Source organism: Palaemon carinicauda, chromosome 9 (assembly GCF_036898095.1).
Source record: "Palaemon carinicauda isolate YSFRI2023 chromosome 9, ASM3689809v2, whole genome shotgun sequence".
NCBI classification, from domain to species: domain Eukaryota; kingdom Metazoa; phylum Arthropoda; class Malacostraca; order Decapoda; family Palaemonidae; genus Palaemon; species Palaemon carinicauda.
Genome location: NC_090733.1, coordinates 59,169,251 through 59,193,395, shown reverse-complemented (window position 1 = coordinate 59,193,395; position 24,145 = coordinate 59,169,251). Strand labels below are relative to the sequence as shown.

General features: G+C 43.9%; 1 protein-coding gene across 2 annotated transcripts in view; it reads left to right on the top strand.

Annotated features, from left to right (window-relative positions):
- Nucleotides 1-504: 504 nt before the first annotated feature.
- mRpL9 (mitochondrial ribosomal protein L9) overlaps nt 505-24,145 on the top strand; it is a 207,544-nt gene continuing 183,903 nt past the window's right edge. The window contains exons 1-2 of one of the 2 annotated variants that reach the window (XM_068380044.1): nt 505-658; nt 19,085-19,222. In XM_068380044.1, coding sequence (XP_068236145.1) covers nt 19,085-19,222 — 138 coding nt within the window. In that variant the 5' untranslated portion in view covers nt 505-658. Of the gene's footprint in view, nt 772-19,084; nt 19,223-24,145 lie in introns of both variants that reach the window. The other variant, XM_068380045.1, reaches the window with a different exon arrangement.

The following is a 24,145-nucleotide window of genomic DNA, read 5'->3' as shown; positions in this document are numbered from 1 at the left end:
AAAAAAAAAAACTGTATGGTTCGTCCAGAACCCACCTTGCTTAGAAGAATTAAGTATAGACATAAAACAGATAAGAAGAATGAACACAGAAGAAATGAAATTTGAAACCAGAAAGTGGGATAGGCCTACTGAAAAGTGGAAAGAAGAAATAGAGAGTAAAGTGAGTTTATATGGAACGTGTAAGAAAGAAATTAAAGAAGAGTAATTTTATGACAACACATTTGCTTCAGTGATATTTTTTAGTGCAAGAACTAATACGTTAAAACTAAACATTGTAAATAGACACAATGGTGGGGGGATGTAAACTGTAATTTTTGTGAAAATGAGGAGGAAGATTTGATACATTTTTTGTTGTATTGCCAGGAATATAGAAAAGAAAGGAATGAAATAATTGTGCTACAACAACCATACGAGGAAGGCCTAAAGAAAATAGTAGGATTATTTCTATTTAGTGAAACAAATATAGGAAAGAAAAAAGAAGTATTAAACCTGAAGTGGAGAAAAAGACAAAGCAGTATAAGAAGATAAACTTTAGAGGCGCCGTTGCAAAGATTGTGCATCTCCCCCTGAACCTGAACTTGATAGAATCCTAAAACCCAAATAATTCCCATTTAAGACAGATTAATATTTTTCGGGAGTAATCAACACTCTTCAAAAGGTATGATTGGACATACCAGACGTTTTACTTTTTGTTGGATTGACTATATTTTGGGTTATTTGTGTCTCTTGTTTATGGAACAGTGAGAGTTAAGAACCAACTAAGCAAAACCGGTAAATTTGTATTGTATTACAGGATGTGATTTCGAACAGAAAACATGTTTTCCTAAAGTAAATAACGTGATTTAACCGACTTTGACATTCATTTCAACCGCCTACAAACAGATCAACCAATTCGGCTAACTTTAAGTTGCCGAATTGATTGCTGTTATTACGGATAAAGTGATGGTGAAAACCTGTTAAATCATGTTATTTCCTACAGGAAAACATATATTTTCTGTTAAAATGGTTAAATATAATAACTGTTGTCATATATGTTGTGTTAAAATATTTAAATATAAGCACTTGTTCAACGGTGTCACTTCCCTTACGGATGTACTGCGAACGATAACATTAGCAACGCTACCAATGATACACAGTGTTACTAACGTTGACGTATGGTACACAGAGTTGTGACATTACTAACGATAGCAATGCTAGATATTTCCATACGTATTTTAGATAATTTTTCCATATAAGTTTTACTCAATATATAAAAAGTACAAAAATGGCACAGAACCTAACAAACCCACCTAACCTAACCTAGTAATATGACAGGTCACAAACCTCAGGTATTTACTGAGAACGGTAAAATTCTCCATGTTACAATGATTCACAGAGTTACCAACGGTATGGTGACATTACTAGCGATAGTAATGATAGATATTTCCATACGTATTTTAAATAATTTTTCCATATATGTTTTACACAATATATAAAAAGTACATAAAGGGCACAGAACCTAACAAACCCATCTAACCTAACCTAGGAGTTTCGTCGCAAAGCACATATAATGACTATTGAGGAATGACTTACCTTTATGAAAAAGACGTTGAAACTTGCGGGTCATGGGAGGGTGAGACTGACAGCTTAACTCCTATGACTAGGATGAGAATGGTTGTGGGGCCAATGTTTATGTAAAAAGTGGTTTGCAAATAATATTATCTTTCATGGGGGTAGACGACTTTTCCCCAAAAATGTACCTTTATATGAAGTAACGGTATAATCACAATAACGTTTCTTTTTGGTTTTAGGTATGTTTGGTTCGGTATTACAATAAAACACTGAATGACTTTCCTGTATGATAGGAGGGAATGGCATTTGGGGCACTGTAAGAGTTGAGGAATTACGTTGTGTGCTTTCAGGAAATTATCAACATTGGATGAAGAATCATAAAAATCACCATGGAATTTAGCAAATGCTTTTTAGGTACGGAATACTGCAGCCGGTACAAGTTTCTTTAACTTCCTCCATCGCAAAATACGAAAAAATAAATCTCACTTGAAATGACAGACACCTTACTAGGACAAAGGTTTCAAGGGAAAAGGATTTGGTGGGAGGGGTATGAACAGACCACTCAAAGAGATAAAGGAAGGGGGTAGGGAAATATCAGTTGACAACCCCCTTATGTAAACTTTGAATACGTATTGGTTCGTGATTGGTTAAGGGAAAAACTACGGAGTCTAGAGGGTAAACATGAATGAACTAAATAGGGAAACTAGTCCAGAGAAAGTATTTATGTGAAACCGGGGAGTGAAAAGGAAATAACAAAAGAAAAAAAAACAATATAGGAAGATAAAATGGAATGTAGGATAAATAATATTGAATGGGAATATAAAATGAGATGATTTTACCATGAATGAACTGGATAGGGAAACTAGTCCAGAGCAAGTATTTATGTGAAACCGGGCAGTGAAAAGGAAATAACAAAAGAAATAAACCCAATATAGGAAGATAAAATTGAATGTATGATAAATAATATTGAATGGAAATATAAAATGAGATGATTTTAAAAGGTATACGATAATAAAACGAGTAATTGTCATCTCCGCATTGGTCACACTCGGATGACACACAAGTTTTTGCTGGCTGGCCAACACCAACCATATTACGATGACTGTTTGATACCCTTGACTGTGAGGCATTTGTTGACTGAATGCCCCACTTATACCACAGAAAGAAATATATATCTGTTTGAGGCTCGGGGTGAGGATGGCAGGTTCATCCTTGCCAAGATCCTTGGACATGTGTTGTACAGTGCTAGTGGCATTTTTAAATTTATATCAGAAGCAGGTCTTCTTAATGCTTTTTAACTTTTATAACATAACTACTTTTCTGATTTTTAATTAAATAATCTTTTAATCTTTATTTATAATAAACAATATTGGCGTCAATGATCTTCGATGTCAGGATGCCAGAAAACTTCAAATCATTTATTCTTGCAAGATGTGACCCACAAGAACATGGAGACTTTCTCCATCGACCCTGTGGTGGCTACACAATAAATGTTCAAACACTTCTGGTTCCTTGGTGGACAAATAACAGATGGTGGAGGGCAGAGTTTAATCATGGTTAAGTCTGAGATGAATAACAAAGAATGACTGGCTCTTTCTATCTTTCATTTTCCCCCCAGTGGGGGAATAGCACCTATGGTACTCTGCAAAGCTGACCTCTGCTGTCTGCAGGAAAAAACATTTCTCTTATGTAACCTGGTTTAGAGAGATATATGAGAATTCTTACCTAGACTAGTCACACTGGTAGAATCACACAATCATACAGACTGCTGAGGCCACTAAGAGTGCTTTGAATAAATTGTTTAGCGAGGTATCAGGGCTTTTCCCTGTTACGTGCTGAACGCATATAGGAAAACTCTCGGTCAATGGCCATCTAATTGGTTCTGACTTCCACCCTCCTATGGGATGAGTCAATCTCTATAAATAGCAAGGGTTTGTATTCAGTTTAGGAACCAATGACATATTTGAAAGTAACTTGTATTTTTCCTAATGATAAAAACTTTTATGAATAGAACTTACCTGGCAGTTATATACAGTATATATAGCTTCTTCTCTGACGTTCGGCAGAATTTTTCAAAAATCGTGGCAACCGCCTTGTGGTGGTTGTGCGGTTAGGTGATTAACAACCCTTACAGGGTGGTACCTGGAATCATTCCCGTTTTCTGTTCCTCAGTTCATCTCTTCTGGCCGGATCGACAACACCGTTGGTCCGCCATTAGAGTTTTTATTGTTTCGCTTTCCCTGTATTGCTGTACCGGACTTCTTTTTGGTGAAGTACATTGATTTGGGGATTTGGCAATCGTGTTTTTTGTTTTTTCTGATATTTGTTGAGTTGTTAATATGAGTTAGAAACTTCATTTTCGTGTGTGTGCGAATGAGGGATGCAAGGTGAGGTTACTGAAAGGGTCGGTAGACCCTCACACGGTTTGTTTTGGTTGCAGGGGTTTTGATTGTGCACTGGATAATAGGTGCAAAGAATACGAGATTTTGAATGAGAAAGATTGGTTAGCGATGAAGCGCTATGTGCGCAAATTAGAACTAGATAGAGTAAGGAGAGCTTCTAGATCTAAATCTAAGTCTGCTAGTAAACCTAGTCTAGATATATCAATTGAACCTTTAATTAATTCCTCTTTGGAAGTTGATCCTTCCCCTGAGGTAGTAACTCCTGCCCCTTCTACAGGATCTGTTTCTGCGCATGACCCTCGGTACGCCAGGATGGCTGCCGTGTTGAAGGCTATTGAAGATCAACTTGCGGCCTTAAAAGGTAAGAGTGAGAGTGAAGTTAGTGCTTGTGAAAGTGCAGTGGAGGTGGCGACTGATCGAACCTGTCATTACCCTAGGTCTAGACCTCTACCAAGCTCCCAGGACCAAGGGAGAAGGTATGTCGACGACCGAAAGGGGGTAAGAGGTGCGTATCCTCGGTCAGCCGTCGCCTCAGACAGTCCTGTTGTAAGCTCCCAGGCTGCTCTTGACTGCCACGGAAAAGGTGTATCGGATGTTATAGTGTCTTCCCCGGATCCCTCTCCCAGACGCAAGTGGCTGTATGGGGCTTCGAGACCGACGAAGAGGAGGTGGAACCAAAATGAAATGTCTCGTTCTCACTCCCCCGGTTCTAGTAGTCACGAACCTTGTCCTTCGGAGGACGATTTGGATATCGTTCCTGTGAAGAGGGCGAAATTAAGAGCCGATAGTCAAGATAGACCAGAGAAAGATCCTTCTCCTTCTACCAGCGCTACTCGACAGCTGTCTCCTTCGGTACCGCAGGATCCAGCAGAGGTTGCTAAATCGTACATGTCAGTTATGCATGAGCAACTTATCTCTTTAGTACAAGCTTTTAGCCGCCCTCCCTCCCAGTCAGACAGACGTAAGGACGACACTTTACTTGTCAAGAAGTCAACTTCTAAGAGGGAACGGAGTTCCTCTCCAAGGGAACCTCTGCGCGCTTCGTCAAAGGCACGACACCGCACTCCTTCCTCATCTGCTCGCCTTCAGGACGATTCCGAAGCGCGCTTTCGGCGCCAGGACGATTCCGCTTCTCACCCTCGGCGCCAGGACGATTCTGACTCGTGCTTGGCGCCAGGACGATTCTGCCTCGTTCTTGGCGCCAGGACAATTCTGCCTCTCGCTCTCGACGCCAGGACGTTTCCAGCCTGCTTCTTCAGGACGATGGCGCTTCTCGTCGCTAGGACGCTTCCGCCTGCTGCCTCAAGGACTCTTCTAGCGCTCGGCACCAGGACGCTTCCGCCTCGCGGCGCCAGGATAACACCTACGCTCGGCGCCAGGACGCAAGCGGTTCTTGGTGTCAGGCTGCTTGCAGCCCTCCTCTAGAGGACGCATCCTTTGATCTCCCTCTTTCGGATTCTGGTGAACCTTCTTCCCGAACGAAAGCTGTAGTGGATTTGGAACAGGGCCTCGATGATGTCTCAGAGGACGAAGACAAGCCAGCTGACGCTGCTGGCGACTACAAAGTTCTTTCTCGCTCCCTCCTTGAGCTGTACGGGGAGGAATTTCAACCTTCTGCTCCTCGTTCTCCTCAATCTCAGTTTAGCAGGAAGAAGGCCAAGAGACAGTCGGCCTTCATCAAGATGAAGCTCTCTTTTTCAATATTAATCTTATCCGATGATCATGTAGCTGTCAACTCCGTTGCCCGACAGAAATCTACGGACGGGATACGCCAGCGATCGCTATACAGGAGGGGGTGTACTCACCAGCGCCATCTGTGGTCAGGTACTCCAGTACTTCTTGTCAACACCACCTCAATTTTTCCTCTGTCGTGCCGCCGGCAAGACCTACATGGATACGCTGTTGATTTTGGAGTCTTTGTTCACGGTTTTGGTGAAGTATTTGCTCTAAAATTTAGCCTTCGCTGTACAGGAAGCTTTTCCCTTAGCTTAGATAGCTTTTGGAATTAATTTGATTTATTGGTTAACGATCTTTGCTTTACTTTGGAATTCCCCCTTGACTGTTCTCTAAATTCAAGATGTCCGACCACTCTCAAGCTCCTAAATTTAGGCGATGTAGTGTTAGGACTTGTAATAGGCGTCTTCCGAAGGCCTCTGTTGATCCTCACACCGTTTGTTCCGATTGTAGGGGAAAATCCTGTCAATTGGAAGATCGATGTGGGGAATGTGCTGGGCTTTCGGAATTCGAATTTAATGAATTCCTCAAATATACAACTAAGTTAGAAAGGGAGAGAGTTAGGAGGAGTTCTTCTCGCTCTTTGGTTTATTCCTCTCCCCATGTCCCTCAACCTTTTCCTTCCCCTGTGGTGGTGACCCCCGAACCTGCTACGAGTGCTCAGCCTGATATGACAGATATGTTGCGTGCCATTCAGGCTCTTGGTGATAAGGTGGAGTCGTTAGTTAGTGACCACAATCTTCTCTTGGCAGATGTCAAGGAACTTAAAGTGAAGAGTGCAGTGGGAAGTGTTAGTGCCAGTGCTGTGCCTAGTGTCAGTGTCAGTGTTGCGCATGAGGATACTTCTGTGCGTGCCAGTCGTCCTCCCAGTCCGGGACCTCTTGCAAGCTCCCAAGCCCAGGGGAGAAGCAACGTCGAAGGGCAAAAGGGTTCGGCAGGCCTTGATCGGCGCACAGTTGTATCCTCAGTGGTTGCGGGCGTATCTGATAGAGATCGTCACTTCCACTCCCAGACGAATGAGCCCTTAAATTCCTCGTCTGCGGAAGAGGTTTCCAGGAGGAAACGGTGGACCCAGGTCTCACGACCTCTCAAACGTAAAGTCCCTTCCGAGCTAGTCCAACGGCCCAGGTGTAGCCACTGGGCCAGTTCGGACTCGCCGCAGTCATCTGATGATTGCACACCTCCTAAGAGAGGTAGAGTGGTGCCTCAACAGGCCTCTGCTCCAACTTCTGTGGACCCCAAGTGGTCTATGCTGCAGACTATGCAGTCTCAGCTTGCGGTTTTGATGCAGGAGTATCAGGCAGAGAAGGTTAACACCCCTCCTCCTGCGAGCGCTCCTCCACCTCTGCGCAGTCCTCCCTGCCAGACGCATGTTCTTGCGGCTCCTCCTGCTTCCATGCGTGAGCTGCCGCATCGGGAGTTGCCAGGTTCCAGCACTATGCGGCAACCTCCTCTACCCATGAGGCAGGAGCCTCATGCTATGCGGCAACCTCCTCAACCCTTGAGGCAGCAGCCTCATGCTATGCGGCAACCTCCTCAACCCTGTAGGCAGGAGCCTCATACTGCGCAGCAACCTCCTCAACCCTTGAGGCAGGAGCCTCATGCTATGAGGCATCCTCCTCAACACATGCAGCACGAGCCTCTTACCATGCAGCAGCCGCATTCTATGCAGCATGAGCCTCATCCCATGCAGCATGAGCCGCATACCATGCAGCATGAGCCTCATGCCTTCCAGCATTCGCTTCTGACCACTTCGCTTGCTCCTCAGACCACCGCAGAACCTCCCTCACTCCAGCCCTCTGCCTTTGTCATTGCCAGCCCTCAGTCTATTCAGCAGAGGCATGATGATGGATCCGCAAGTACGCATGCACCCGTTCTGCAGGATTCAGCCATTCAGCCTGTCACTCTGCCTTTACCTCTCGCTACTCAACTCTCAGGCGATGAGGTTTCTGAGGATGAAGCTGCTCATCTGGATGATCCTACATCTGATGTGGAAGGACACAAGTCTTCGCCGCCTTCCTTAGACTTTCGCAAGGTCCTGGCTCTGTTCAGAGAGTTGTACCCTGAACACTTCGTGTCTGCAACCCCTCGTTCTCCTCCCTCCGAGTTTTCTCTAGGCATGCAGTCTACTACGCCTGCCTACACCAAGCTTGTCCTCGCCAGATCATCAAGGAGAGCTTTGAGGGTTTTAGGGGATTGGTTGCAGTCCAAGCAGCAACTGGGAAGGACCTCTTTTGTGTTTCCTCCTCCTAAGCTGGCTTCTAAGTCGGGCGTCTGGTATGCCACGGGAGAGGAACCTGGCTTGGGGGTTCCTGCCTCTGCCCAGGCCGACTTCTCAAGTTTGGTTGACTCTCCCCGCAGGTCGGCTATGAGACGCTCGAAGGTCTGCTGGTCCTTTTCTGATCTGGACCACTTGATGAAGGGAGTCTTTCGCGCCTTCGAAATTTTTAACTTCCTCGATTGGTGCCTGGGGGCCTTAAGCAGGAAGACTGCTCCTTCTGACAAAGACTCGGCCATGCTGATCATGTCCAGTATGGACAAAGCAATTCGCGATGGTTCTGGCGAACTTGCGTCTATTTTTGTCTCAGGAGTCCTCAAGAAAAGGGAACATCTATGCTCCTACTTATCGACTGGTATCACCCCTTGCCAGAGGTCAGAGTTGCTGTTTGCTCCTCTCTCCAAGTACCTGTTTCCGGAGGAGTTAATCAAGGGGATGGCTGCGGCTCTTATCCAGAAAGATACGCATGACCTCATGGCTTCTTCAGCACGTAAGGCTAAAACCTTACCTTCCGTGCCGAGATCTTACCGCACTCCTGTGGCTGATACACCTGCTACCAGATTCATTCCGCCCTTTCGTGGCAGAGCCTCCAGTAGAGGAAGTACCCGTGCAGACAGTCACCGGGGCAAGTCCAAGAAAGGTGCCAAGTCCACGAAAAGCAAGCTTTGACTTCCTTCCTCTCCAGACAGCTGTAGGAGCCAGACTCAAGACCTTCTGGCAAGCCTGGGAGAGCAGAGGTGCAGACGCTCAGTCTGTCAAGTGGCTAAGGGAGGGATACAGAATTCCGTTCTGCCGCAATCCCCCTCTGACCACATCTCCCATCAACCTCTCTCCCAACTACAAGGAGAAGGACAAGAGGCTAGCGTTACAACAAGAGGTGTCGCTCCTGCTACAGAAGGAGGCGGTGGTGATAGTTCGGGACCATCAATCCCCGGGTTTTTTACAACCGTCTCTTCCTGGTGGCCAAGAAGACAGGAGGTTGGAGACCGGTGCTGGACGTCAGTGCGCTCAATGCTTATGTCACCAAGCAGACGTTCACAATGGAGACGACGAAGTCGGTCCTAGCAGCGGTCAGGCAGGAGGACTGGATGGTCTCGTTAGATCTGAAAGACGCCTACTTTCACGTTCCCATCCATCCAGACTCCCAACCTTTTCTGAGATTCGTCTTTGGAGAGGTTGTGTACCAGTTCCAAGCCCTGTGCTTTGGCCTGAGCACGGCACCTCTTGTGTTTACGCGACTGATGAGGAATATTGCGAAATTCCTTCACTTGGCAGACATCAGAGCCTCCCTTTATTTAGACGACTGGCTTTTAAGAGCTCCCACAAGTCGTCGCTGTCTGGAGAGTCTCAGATGGACTTTGGATTTGACCAAGGAACTGGGCCTCTTGGTCAATTTAGAGAAGTCCCAGCTCGTTCCTTCCCAGACCATCGTTTACCTGGGTATGGAGATTCAGAGTCGAGCTTTTCGGGCTTTTCCGTCGGCCCCAAGAATCAACCAAGCCCTGGAGTGCATCCTGAGCATGCTGAGGAGGAACCGATGCTCGGTGAGGCAGTGGATGAGTCTAACAGAGACTCTTTCATTGCTAGCCCTGTTCATCGAGTTAGGGAGACTCCACCTCCGCCCCCTTCAGTACCATCTGGCAGCTCACTGGAACAAGGATATGACGCTCGAGACGGTCTCAATTCCTGTTTCCAAAGAGATGAGGGCTACTCTAACGTGGTGGAAGAACAGCATTCTTCTCAAGGAGGGTCTCTCGTTAGCTGTTCAGACCCCCGACCATCATCTCTTCTCGGACGCATCAGACTCGGGCTGGGGCGCGACATTGGACGGACAGGAATGCTCGGGGACATGGAATCAGGAACAGGAAACGCTTCATATCAATTGCAAGGAGTTGTTGGCGGTTCATCTGGCCTTAATGAACTTCAAGTCCCTCCAGCTAAACAAGGTGGTGGAGGTGAACTCCGACAACACCACAGCCTTAGCGTACATCTCCAAGCAGGGAGGGACTCATTCGAGGAAGCTGTTCGAGATCGCAAGGGACCTCCTCATTTGGTCAAAAAGTCGAAAGCTCACGCTGGTAACGAGGTTCATTCAGGGCGATATGAATGTTACGGCAGATCGCCTCAGCCGGAAGGGTCAAGTCATCCCCACAGAGTGGACCCTTCACAAGAACGTTTGCAACAGACTTTGGGCCCTGTGGGGTCAGCCAACTATAGATCTGTTCGCTACCTCGATGACCAAGAGGCTCCCATTGTACTGTTCCCCGATTCCAGACCTGGCAGCAGTTCACGTGGATGCCTTTCTGCTGGATTGGTCCCACCTCGACCTGTATGCATTTCCGCCGTTCAAGATCATCAACAGGGTTCTTCAGAAGTTCGTCTCTCACAAAGGGACACGGCTGACGTTGGTTGCTCCCCTCTGGCCCGCAAGAGAATGGTTCACAGAGGTACTGCAATGGCTGGTCGACGTTCCCAGGACTCTCCCTCTAAGAGTGGACCTTCTGCGTCAACCTCACGTAAAGAAGGTACACCCAAGCCTCCACGCTCTTCGTCTGACTGCCTTCAGACTATCGAAAGACTCTCAAGAGCTAGAGGCTTTTCGAAGGAGGCAGCCAGAGCGATTGCCAGAGCAAGGAGGATATCCACTCGCAGAGTCTTCAATCTAAGTGGGAAGTCTTCCGAAGCTGGTGCAGGGCCAATGCAGTTTCCTCTACCAGTACCACTGTAACCCAAATTGCTGACTTCCTGTTACATCTAAGGAATGTTAGATCTCTATCAGCTCCTACGATCAAGGGGTACAGAAGTATGTTGGCAGCGGTTTTCCGCCACAGAGGCTTGGATCTTTCCACCAACAAAGATCTGCAGGACATCCTTAGGTCTTTTGAGACCTCTAAGGAACGTCGGTTGTCCACTCCAGGCTGGAATCTAGACGTGGTCCTAAGGTTCCTTATGTCATCAAGATTTGAACCTCTCCAGTCAGCCTCTTTCAAGGACCTCACTCTAAAAACTCTTTTCCTCGTTTGCCTTGCAACAGCCAAAAGAGTAAGTGAGATTCACGCCTTCAGCAGGAACATAGGTTTCACATCTGAAACGGCTACATGTTCCTTGCAGCTCGGTTTTTTGGCTAAAAACGAGCTTCCTTCACGTCCTTGGCCTAAATCGTTCGAAATACCTAGCCTATCCAACATGGTGGGTAACGAGCGGGAGAGAGTACTTTGCCCTGTCAGAGCTCTTAGGTACTATCTTAAAAGGTCAAAACCCTTGCGAGGACAATCGGAGGCCTTATGGTGTGCTATTAAGAAACCTTCACTACCTATGTCTAAGAACGCAGTTTCTTACTACATAAGGCTTCTGATTAGAGAAGCTCATTCTCATATGAAGGAAGAAGACCTTGCTTTGCTGAAGGTAAGGACACATGAAGTGAGAGCTGTGGCTACTTCAGTGGCCTTCAAACAGAACCGTTCTCTGCAGAGTGTTATGGATGCAACCTATTGGAGGAGCAAGTCAGTGTTTGCATCATTCTATCTCAAAGATGTCCAGTCTCTTTACGAGAACTGCTACACCCTGGGACCATTCGTAGCAGCGAGTGCAGTAGTAGGTGAGGGCTCAGCCACTACATTCCCATAATCCCATAACCTTTTTAACCTTTCTCTTGAATACTTTTATTGTTGTTTTGGGTTGTACGGTCGGCTAAGAAGCCTTCCGCATCCTAGTTGATTTGGCGGGTGGTCAATTCTTTCTTGAGAAGCGCCTAGGTTAGAGGTTGTGATGAGGTCCTTTAGTATGGGTTGCAGCCCTTTATACTTCAGCACCTAAGAGTCGTTCAGCATCCTAAGAGGACCGCTGCGCTCAGTAAGGAAGACGTACTTATTAAAGGCAGAGTAATGGTTCAAGTCGACTTCCTTACCAGGTACTTATCTATTTTATTTGTTATTTTTGAATAACTAATAAAAATGAAATACGGGATACTTAGCTTCTTGATTAACATGTATACTGGTTTTCACCCACCTCCCTGGGTGTGAATCAGCTACATGATCATCGGGTAAGATTAATATTGAAAAATTTCATTTTCATTAGTAAAATAAATTTTTGAATATACTTACCCGATGATCATGATTTAATTGACCCACCCTTCCTCCCCATAGAGAACCAGTGGACCGAGGAAAAAATTGAGGTGGTGTTGACAAGAAGAACTGGAGTACCTGACCACAGATGGCGCTGGTGAGTACACCCCCTCCTGTATAGCGATCGCTGGCGTATCCCGTCCGTAGATTTCTGTCGGGCAACGGAGTTGACAGCTACATGATCATCGGGTAAGTATATTCAAAAATTTATTTTACTAATGAAAATAACATATTTCTGCTAAGAAAGCTCTTGCTAGAGTGGACGATTGGATGAAGGAACGTAGGCAAGCGGTTAAGACCACTTTTTCTTTTCCACCAGCTCGTCTTGCTTCGAAGGCTGGTATGTGGTACGAGACTGGGGAACCTCTGGGTCTGGGAGTGCCTGCCTCCTCCCAGGGTGACTTCTCGGGTCTTGTGGACTCGGCCAGAAGGCATGCCCTTAACTCTGCCAAAGTTATGTGGTCAATGTCGGAACTTGGTCACCTCGTCAAAGGGATTTTTAGAGCCTTTGAGGTTTTTAGTTTCTTGAACTGGTCTCTAGGGATTCTGGCCAGGAAGTCAGAACAATTGGAGGGAACACAAGATCTGACGAGTATCATGTCATGCTTGGATAAAGCTCTGAGGGATGGAGCTAATGAGTTGGCTTCCCTTTTTTCAGCAGGAGTCTTGAAGAAAAGGACCCTGTTATGTTCCTTTGCTTCGAGATATGTGGCTGTTGCGCAGAAGTCTGAACTCCTTTACGCCCCCCTGTCGCAACATCTCTTTCCTGAGGCTCTTGTCAGAGATATTACGCTTTCTCTTGCACAAAAAGCCACTCAAGATCTCTTATCGCGCTCGGCCCGGAAGCCTTTGCCAGTCGCTCCTTCGTCTCTGAAGAGGGAGGAGAGAAAATTCCAGCAGCCCTTTCGATGTAGGGCTCCTTCGAGATCCGACTTCAGGGGAAGAAGACAGGAGTCAGGAACAAGGACGAATAGAGGCTTGTTTAGACCCCACTCCAAGAAATGAAGTACAGTGGTACCTCTACATACGAATTTAATTCGTTCCACAACCTACTTCGGATGTAGAAAATGATCGGATGTAGAAACGAATTTTCCCATAAGAATACATGGTAATTAATTTAATTCTTTCCTCAGCCTAAAAACCCATAATAAATCCTTAATAAATGGCTACACATAATTACACATAACAATAACATAACTGCATAATATGAAAGAAGCATGTAAAAAAGATAATTATAAAGAAATAATAAATTAAAAATGTGTTCTATTGCCACTTTACCTTAGAGACAGGCCAACGCAGGTGTAGGATTTGCTACGCCTGGAGGAGACGGATGATCGACGAGAAGGTAGACATGGTGTTAACATGTTCTTTAAATAAATACTCTCTCTCTCTCTCTCTCTCTCTCTCTCTCTCTCTCTCTCTCTCTCTCTCTCTCTCTCTCTCTCTTGTTCTTCACTGTTAGTGTTAGAGACGTCTATTAATTTTTTCTGAGAGAGAGAGAGAGAGATTAAACAAAAATGTGTTGTGTACATATGATTTTTAACAGCGTTAACGAGTTGAAAGACAGTTAAATGTAACTAAAAAAACAATATCAGCGAATCTGAATTCCTCTAATAACTAAAACAAATATTGATACAAACACACTCGTGTGCGTATGCGCAAACACACACACACGTACGAGGAGACACGATCGGCGAGGAGGTAGAGATGGTGACTGCGATAACATACCATAACTTACACTACGGAAATTTTAATCTAACTTAGCTTATTTATTTTTTTTTTAATTTTTATATTTCATATTTTTTACTTTTGATTTTTTATTTTCATCACTTTCAGTGACGAGTTACGGTATGTTATCGCAGTCACCATCTCTACCTCCTCCCCGACCGTCTCTCTTATTGCGTAGCAATTTTTGCACCTGTGTGTGTGTTTGTGCATACGCACATGAGTGTGTTTGTATCAATATTTGTTTTAGTTAATAAAGGACTTCAGATTAGCTGTTATTACTTTTTTTAGTTACATTTAATTGTTTTTCAACTCGTTGACGCTTTTAAAAATCATATGTACTCTAAACACATTTTTGTTTAATCTCTCTCTATCTCTCTCGGAAAAAAAAATAATAGACGTATCTAACACTATAACAGCGAAGAAAAGAGAGAGAGAGAGAGAGAGAGAGAGAGAGAGAGAGAGAGAGAGAGAGAGAGAGAGAGAGAGAGAGAGAGAGAGTGATTTTATTTAAAGAACATGTTAATGCTAAGTTTAGAGAGAAACAGAAAAATAGAGAAGTCTTATTTAAAAGAGCTTGTTAATGCTATCATGGTTTTCTTTGCTTCACTTTTTTATTTCTTTCTGTTCATCACGCTGGCCCTTCTCACAAATGATCGTTGCCAACAATCTCTTTGTCCTTTATCCCTATCAACAAAAGGCGTTCTATCTCTTCCAGGGTATTGCTAAGATGTCTTGTAATAATGGTGATCCCCTTCGATGGTTATTTGCTTTAATGGCTGCCTTCAGCTTGATGATCCTCGAGATCATAGGCCTATTCCGGCCATATTGTTTAGCCATACAGTATCACTCACATGCACACTGGTCTCATGTTTTTCTATAATGTCTTGCTTCAATTCTAATGAAAGAATTGCCTTCTTCCTGTACTGATACTTAGCTTCTTAGGCACCATGATTATAGGTAAAATCAAAAAGGAAATGTGAGAAAAGGAAGAAATAAGCACTGTTAATAACAGACCAAACAGAGGACAACCACACGATACACACAAGAATAGAGAACTGAGCACTCGACGCTCAATGGCGTAATGTTTACTTCGTGAGTCGAAATAAAATTCGCGTGTAGAGTAAAAAATTTGCTTGAATTTTACTTCGGATGTTGGAAAATTCGGATGTAGATACGTTCGTGTGTAGAGGTTCCACAGTACAAGTCCTCCAGACAACGATAGGGACAAGACTGTCACGTTTTTGGCAGTCTTGGAAGAGAAGAGGGGCGAACATCTGGTCCCTCTGAGTCATCAAGGAAGGATACAAGATCCCTCTTTTGAAGAAGCCTCCTCTTTCAGATGCTCCTCTAGCCTTAGTGGCTCAGTATGCAAATGCTGGGAAACAAAAGGCTCTTCTGGATCTGGTTGATCAGATGCTGGACAAGGGAGCGATAGAACCAGTGTTGGACCTTTTCTCCCCAGGCTTTTACAATCGCCTGTTTCTGGTACCCAAGAACTCGGGTGGATGGAGACCCATCCTGGATGTCAGCTCTCTCAACGTCTTTGTGGAGGAGACGAAGTTTACAATGGAGACGACTCAGTCTGTGCTGGCAGCAGTACCTCCAGGGGACTGGATGGTGTCTCTCGATCTGCAGGACACTTATTTTCACATCCCCATCCATCCGACTTCAAGGAAATACCTGAGGTTTGTGATCCAGGGCACTTTGCTTCGGTCTCAGCACTGCTCCTCAAGTCTTCACCAGGATAATGGCGAACATGGCAGGCTGGCTGCATCGAGAGGGGATAAGGGTATCCTTTTATCTGGACGACTGGTTGATACGATCACGGTCGAAAGAAAGATGTCTGGAGGACCTACAAAAGACGTTCATGATGGCTCAAGAACTGGGTCTCGCCATCAATAGAGAGAAATCTCAGACCGAGCCGAATCAGACTATTCTCTATTTGGGGATAGTTCTGAATTCAGTTCATTTTCGAGCTTCTCCCTCCCAGGAGAGACAGACCAAGTGCCTCGAGAAGGTCCGAGAATTCCTGAAGAAACAGAAGTGCTCTGCGAAGGAGTGGATGAGTTTGCTGGGAACTCTCTCCTCGCTCGAACAGTTTGTCTCTTTGGGGAGACTGCACCTAAGACCTCTTCAACACTTCCTATCAAAGGTGTGGAACAGGAAGAGACAGGAAGACTCCTTTTCCTTCCCCATTCCAGCAGAGGTCAAGGATCATCTGAGGTGGTGGCTAGATCCAGCTTTGTTAGGAGAAGGGATCTCCCTCTACAAGAAGAACCCAGACCTAGTGTTGTTTTCAGACGCGTCGGAGTCAGGATGCGATGCAACACTAAGAAGCAAGGAGGTCTCAGGCTCTTGGGAAAAGGGTCAGATCGGATGGCACATCAACATGAAAGAGTTGATGGCCATTTTGTTAGGCCTAAAGGCCTTCAAAGACTCAGTGTCAGGGAAGATAGTGGAGGTCAACTTGGACAACACCACAGCTCTAGCTTACATCAGGAAGCAGGGGGGGGGGACTCATTCTCTGTCTCTGTTTGAAACAGCAAGGGAGCTCCTTCTATGGTCGAAGGAGAACAAGATAGAGCTGTTAACAAGATTCGTTCAAGGACAGAGGAATATAAGAGCAGACATGCTCAGCAGGAAAGGGCAAGTTCTTCCCACAGAATGGACCCTCAACCAGCAGGTCTGTCAGAGTCTCTGGAAGTTGTGGGGGAGACCTCTAATAGACCTTTTCGCATCCAATCGGAACAAGAGGATCCCAACTACTGCTCCCTAGTCCCGGACAAGGAGGCAATAGCGGTAGACGCCTTTTTGATGAATTGGACGGGGATGGACACACATGCGTTTCCCCTGTTCAAGATCATCAATCTGGTCGTCAGGAAATTCGCTCTCCTCGATTCAGGACGAATGATCCTAGTAGCTCCATTCTGGCCAGCGAGAGAATGGTTCATGGAAGTGGTGGACATGTTGATGGACTTCTCAAGAAGCCTTCCTGCAAGTTCGAAGCTTCTCAAACAACCCCACTTCGAGAGGTATCATCAAAACCCCCTCTCTCTCAAACTGACTGCCTTCAGACTATCGAGAAGCTTGTCAGAGCGAGAGGATTTTCGGCGCAAGCTGCAAAAGCTATCGCCAGAGCGAGGAGGGTCTCTTCACAAAGGGTCTACCAATCTAAGTGGGAGACTTTTAGAGCTTGGTGCAGGCAGCACAAATTTTCCTCAACCACTACATCTGTGAGTCAGATTGCGGATTTTTCGTTATACCTCAGACAGGATGCTAAACTGGCAGTATCCACAATCAAAGGGTATAGAAGTATGCTCTCAGCGGTCGGTAGGCATATAGGCTTAGATTTTTCTCAAATTAAGGACTTGCAAGACCTCGTGAAGTCTTTTGAGACAACGAAGCAGGTTCAGTTAAGGCCCCCATCTTGGAACCTGGATGTGGTTCAGAAGTTTCTTTGCACCAAGAGATTCGAACCCATCTCGCAAGCTTCTCTTAGAGATGTAACGAAGAAAACCCTCTTCCTGATAGCTCTAGCCACAGCTAAAAGGGTCAGCGAAGTTCGTGCCATTGAAGAACAAGTGGGCTTCAATCAGAATGGAGCGGTTTGTGCTTTAAGGATTAACTTCCTCGCCAAGAACGAGAACCCATCAAAACCCTGGCCGAGGACTTTTGAGGTTCCTAACCTCACTAATCTAGTGGGTCAAGAGCAGGAGAGGCTCCTCTGTCCAGTTAGAGCCCTTAAAGCTTATTTGTCTCACACTAAGAATGTGAGAGGTGCATCTAGCTCCTTATGGTGCTCAGTGAAAGAACCGCAAAAACCCCTTTCTAAGAACGCTTTGTCTTCTTTCCGGAGGGAGACTATAAGAGAAGCTCACCTCTTGTGTGAGGAAGAGCACTTCAGCCTTTTGAAAGTGCGGGCTCACGAAGTGAGAGCCATTGCTACTTAGCTGGCATATCGTAAGAATATGTCAGTTAGGCAAATTATGGATGCAACGTTCTGGAGAAGCAACTCTGTGTTCGCCTCTCATTACCTTAGAGAGGTAAGAGTGGATTATGAAAGGTGTTATTCCTTGGGCCCATACTTAGCTATGGCTTCTGTATTAGGCAAAGGAGTTATTACCTCCCCTCAACCTTAGTTTTTGTATACCTGTGTGTGGGTTGGTGTTTTTTATGGTTGTCTGAGGACGTCGACTTGTGGTACAGTACCCTCAGTCTAGATAGATAGTTTATATCTATTCTGCAAGGTTAGGTGGTTAGTTTTAGTAAGGTTGCAGTTTTTAATATAAGGGACGAAGGTAGTTCTGAAGTCTAGTCATATTGTTGGTCTCACCCCATTGACAGACTCGATTGACTTGTTTTCAGCATGACAGGTCTACTCCTGGCTGATACTCCTAAGGGAAAGCGACTCAAGAGGCAGGAACCTTTGAAGTCAGCTACCTTAGCAGGTAAGGAATCAAGGTATTTTTTCTCCTACAACTTTTTGTTGTTTCCCCAACAATGTTTACTATCTGTCACCCTCCTCCAAATGTGTGAATCAGCTATATATATATATATATATATATAACTGCCAGGTAAGTTCTGTTCATAAAAATGGAGTTTTATGATAAAACAAAGTTTTATGAATACTTACCTGGCTGTTATATATATATTTTAAGGCCCACCCACCTCCCCTCAGGAGACAGGTCGGGCAAAGATGATCTGAGGAACAGAAAACGGGAATGATTCCAAGTACCACCCTGTAAGGGTTGTTAACCACCACAAGGCGGTTGCCGTGATTTTTGAAAAATTCTGCCGAACGTCAGAGACTAAGCTATATATATATATAACTGCCAGGTAAGTATTCATAAAACTTTGTTTTATCATAAAAACTCCATATTTAGCTATTTATACAAATTGGCCTGCCATAACCTGTCTTCTGATAAGTTCTGCCTACAATAAAATGTGACGAGATGACACAGGTGTGTGTGTGCGAGTGGGGAGCTGGCTACCCCTCTTAACCCCTCCCCCCCCCAGATAGCAGTAGGGTAGTTATGTCTCGCTAAAAATCTTATGGCTAGTCTTCCAGCTTTGCCGAAAGTATAATCCCTATACAGTAAATAGTTATAGGTTTTTATCTTTAAGAAAAAATAGAAATTACTTTCAAATTTTTCATTTTTGAAATCATGCTCCTTAAAATTAAAGGGCTTGGGTTTGTTTACTTAGGAAAAGTACAAATTACTTAAAAAATTTATGATATTTGCTAAATTTTTTTCACCTAATTCCAGATGATTAGATCTGTCATTCAGGGTGTGACCCAGATTCAGCCAAAGTTTTTGCGACATTCTTCATTGACATTAAGGGCAGTAACATCATGTGATACTCAAAGCATACATGCTCCTGATCCTTATAGCCAACAAGTGAGGGTAAGTATGTTGTAGAAAGTGAGTGCATGAATGTAAATCCTATGATTACAGTACAGTATTGCAGATGGTGTTGGTATTTTGAGAGTTATTCAAGAAAAATTGTGGTAACGTTTAATTATAACCAGTTCAGTGACTAGTATATTTTCAATATGTCAAACTACAGTTGTTCCGTAACCGAAATACAAACCACGCTATTTACATTGGGTTTACCTTTTAGCGTAGCTGAAATGGCGAGCCATTAGAATTTAACGAGGGTGTATTACCCCCGCGCTAGTTAGCAGGGGGGTAGGGGAGTGGTAGCTAGCTACCCCTCCCCCCCTCACTCACCGGTGAACTGCTTCACTTTCACTTTTGGCTCGGACATGGACAGACGTCTCTGTCTTTGTCCTCGCTTGGCAGCCATTGTTTGTTTTGTCTTTACTTAATCACTAACTTTTCTTTTACTCAATATATATGTAAACATTTTCTCATTTTTATGTATATATTTGAGTATAGAAATCAGTAAGTTTCCTTTTCAGAGTTTGTGCTTGTGTGTGTAGTGTACGATATCTCCGTGGAGCCCTCGGCAGTTAGGCCACCATAGTGGAATTTCATGGGTCGCGATCGAATTTGACTTCGGTCTTTCTCTCTCTCTCTCTTGAGGTCGTTCACCCTTTTACTACGTTACTTTTACTACGCTTTTGTAGCTTCTTTCCCGTGTGGGGGGGTTGCTACGCCGTACGTTTTGTCTCAATTAGTTTATGAATCTAATTGTATTTGTTGATTTTTCAGCTTTGTAGAACGATTCCTTTCGGGGTTTTCGTTCTTTCTTTAGTGTTCATTCATTTTTAAATTACAGTGAACCCTCGCTACTTCGCGGATTCACCACTTCGCGGGTTATTTTCATAACCCATATATATATACATATCGCGGATTTTCCGGAAATTTCGAAAATACCGCGATATCTGAAGACCCCAAATACGATATTTCGTTACCTTTAATTCCATTAATACTGTAATTAGTAATATCTGCTCTTACTGATTGTTCATTGCATTACATATGACATATAATTAAGCACAGAAAGAAATAAAACACGAAAAGAGAATGTGATCTTACGATAATTCAGTACTGTATACAGTACGTAGTAAAATTAAATCGAACATGAAACGCAAATAAGATGCAGTCATACCATATTAGAATGGTGTAAGGCTGCTGTTGGCTACTACTGTACTACAAATGTAATGGATGTGCTTCTTTTCCATGAATCTTTTGTATGTATACGTACGTAGTACTGCATCCAATAATATTCTTTGTTGCAAAAATCACATTTCTAATAAGCGTACGAGAGAGAGAGAGAGAGAGAGAGACACACACACATCCTACAACAAAAGCGTAAAATAGCGTACGTAAAGCTATTATTATTATTGTTATTATTATTATTGTTGTTGTTGTTATTAAAATTATTATTGTTATTATTATTATCATTATTATTATTATTATTATTATTATTACAGTATCATTACAGTGAACCCTCGTTTATCGCGGTAGATAGGTTCCAGACCCGGCCGCGATAGGTGAAAATCCGCGAAGTAGTGACATCATATTTACCTATTTATTTAACATGTATATTCGGACTTTTAAAACCTTCCCTTGTACGTAGTACTGTTACCAAACTACCCTTTAATGTACAGAACACTTAATGCATGTACTACAGCACCCTAAACTAAAACAGGCACAAATATTAAAGGCGATTTTATATCATGCGTTTCCTAAACACCTAAAAAGCACGATAAAAAATGGCAACCAATGTTAATGTTTTGTTTACGTTCATCTCTGATCATAATGAAGAAACAAACTCATTTAGTGTACTGTACACATATATTTATAGGTTAGTTTTTGCATCGATTATATTGATTATACAGTATGTTGATTTTGTTATTACCAATGTTTTACTTAATTTTTCTTAGGACTTCCAAATGAAATGTTTTTCTTTATGACGCCGCCTGAAACGACGGCGTCATAAAGTACTGTACGCTCAGTAAACAACCACGCTCAGAACAAAGAAGGGATTTAACGCGCATGATGAAAGTGATAAATAATGATATTTACAGTAAAAGCATTTACAAAATATGTTATTAGTACAAATATAATTTACCGTATCTATATAAAATCATACAGTACATATTGTACGTAGCAAAGCAGGAAAACAATTTACGAGAGAGAGAGAGAGAGAGAGAGAGAGAGAGAGAGAGAGAGAGAGAGAGAGAGAGAGAGAGAGAGAGAGAGATTGTTTTACGTACGTAAATGTAAATTTTTAAAAAAAAAAATATGATAGGTTACAACATGTAGACTTTTAAAACCTTCCCTTTAACTTATTGCATACAGTACTAAACTATAAAACAGGCACAAATATTAGAATGTTAGAATATTAAAGTAAAAAATAAAGATTGTTACTGTACTCACCACGAAAGAAGTTCAAGAAAAACTTGAATGATGATGGCGATGAATTTGCTGCACAGTAGAAATGATGATGATGAAGCTGATGATGTGTTCTACTGTGCAGCCAGGTAGTATTTTACGTCTCTTCAGACGGAGGTGTCTTTTCCTGGGACACCTCTTCAACTTCTTCAATTTCTTCCGAAGGCGTCGTAGCAGGAGGAACTGGCTCTTTTTTGCGAGGCTGGAAGAACATTGTGATCGGAAGTTGTTGCCGCTGCTTCTTTTTTCGATCTAAGAGCATCTTGTAGGGAGTCATGATGTCATCAACCTTGTTGCAGAATTGCATCGACCGAACCATATCCTCGTCCCACTCTTGCAACATTTCTTTCACCTCCTTTATATGGTTGCAGACCTTGGCAAGCCGTTCTAGTGTTACGCCCGTTTCTTCGACATTTTCTTGGGTCTCTTCTGGGTTTCACTCTCTTCTTCGTTTGCCGATTTCGTCAGGTCTTCGAGGTCTGCGTCAGTTAGGGGCTGGGAATGGCAGTCCAACAACTCGTCGACGTCTTCAGTCGTCATGTCGCCAAACCCGTCACCTCCAATTATGGCAGCCAACTGCACAGATTTGCGTACTGCAGAGTGTTGGATTTCAGCAGGTGTAAATCCCTCGTCGTCGTAAACAATCTCGGGCCACAACTTCTTCCAGCTCGCATTCACAGTTGCAGGTTTCATCTCTTGAAGTGTCTTCAGAATATTCTTCAGGCACGTGGCTATGGTGTACTGCCGCCAGTACGCCTTCAAATTAAAATCTTCATCCTCATCCTCTTGGGCAGCATCCACACACGCAACGAGGTCCGCCAAGGTATTCTTCGTGTAGAGGGCCTTGAATGCCCTGATAACCCCCTGGTCCATCGGTTGAATTAATGACGTGGTGTTGGGTGGCAGGAACTCAACCTGAACGCCCTCACGCGACAGGTCAGTTGCGTGTCCACCAGCGTTATCCATAAGGAGAAGGATCTTGAATGGCAAGCCCTTCTCTACGAGATATTCATTGACTTGCGGGATGAAACACTGTTGGAACCAGTTGGAGGTCAGCATCTTTGTAATCCATGCTTTTGGATTATGCATCCAGTACACGGGAAGGAGATTCTTATTCTTATTTTTCAAAGCGCGAGGATTTTTCGACTTATAAATAAGCCCCGGCTTTAGCAAAAATCCAGCAGCATTGCCACACATCACGAGGGTAACGCGATCCTTGAATGCTTTAAAGCCAGAGGCTTTGGCTTCCTCTTTGAACAGGAAAGTTCGCGACGGCATTCTCTTCCTAAACAAGCCGGTCTCATCCATATTAAAGACTTGTTCCGGCTTGTATCCACCTTCGGCGATAATATTCTTGAACGTCTGGTTCACGTAAGTTTCAGCAGCGGCAGTGTCAGCCGAAGCAGCCTCGCCATGCAGGGAAACGCTTTTCAGGGCGAAGCGTTTCTGAAATTTCGCGAACCATCCTTTGCTGGCGGAAAAATGTTGTTTCTGAGGCTGGGTTTCAGTGGATGTCCCTGGTTGAGGATCATCTGCATCATCATCTTCTTCAGCATGGTTGCCGTCGTCGTCTTGAGGTTCCTTTTCAGCAAAATTCTCATACAAGCTCAAAGCCTTTGTTCGGATGGTGTTCGTATCCAAGGCTATGTTCTTCCGGCAGTCGGCAATCCACACAGCTAAAGCACCTTCCATGCGTACGATCGTTTTATTACGCGTTGTAACGACTCGCTTCGCTGATCTGCTAAAGGTGATTGCAGCCGTCTTTCTAATGTTCGCCTCGTCCTTCTTGATATAGCGAACAGTGGATTCGTTGATTCCAAAATGGCGCGCTGCGGCCGCGTAACTTTACCGTCTTTTAACATATCGAAAAGCGTAACCTTCTCAGCAATCGTCATCATCCTTCGGTGGCGTTTAGGCTCTCTACCAGCCTTAGTAGAAGCAGAACGCTTGGGAGGCATTGTACAGTAGGATTTAACAAAAAGTTCAACTTAAAACAGTCGCACACAGCACAGATTAAACTTCACAAACTTAAGAACGTCTACTCAGCGATACGCCGTAAGAGAAAGTGGACGACCCGGGCCCGCGAGAACCTAGATGCTGCGGGTTGGAGATGAGGGCAAAACACCAATCACAGGCTAGATAACAAAACTTGAGTTCTGATTCGTCATCTATCAGCGCTTGAACCAATCACAACCCGTCTTACAGTATATGATGCGTAGGTTACCAACTCAAAGTACAAGATACCCCGCGTATACCATACGTACAGTATTAATAATAATAATAATAATAAATAATGATAATAATACAGTAATAATAATAATAATAATGATAATAATAATAACAATAATAATTTTATTAACAACAACAACAATAATAATAATAACAATAATAATAATAGCTTTACGTATGTTATTTTATTCTTTTGTAGGATGTGTGTCTCTCTCTCTCTCTCTCTCTCTCTCTCTC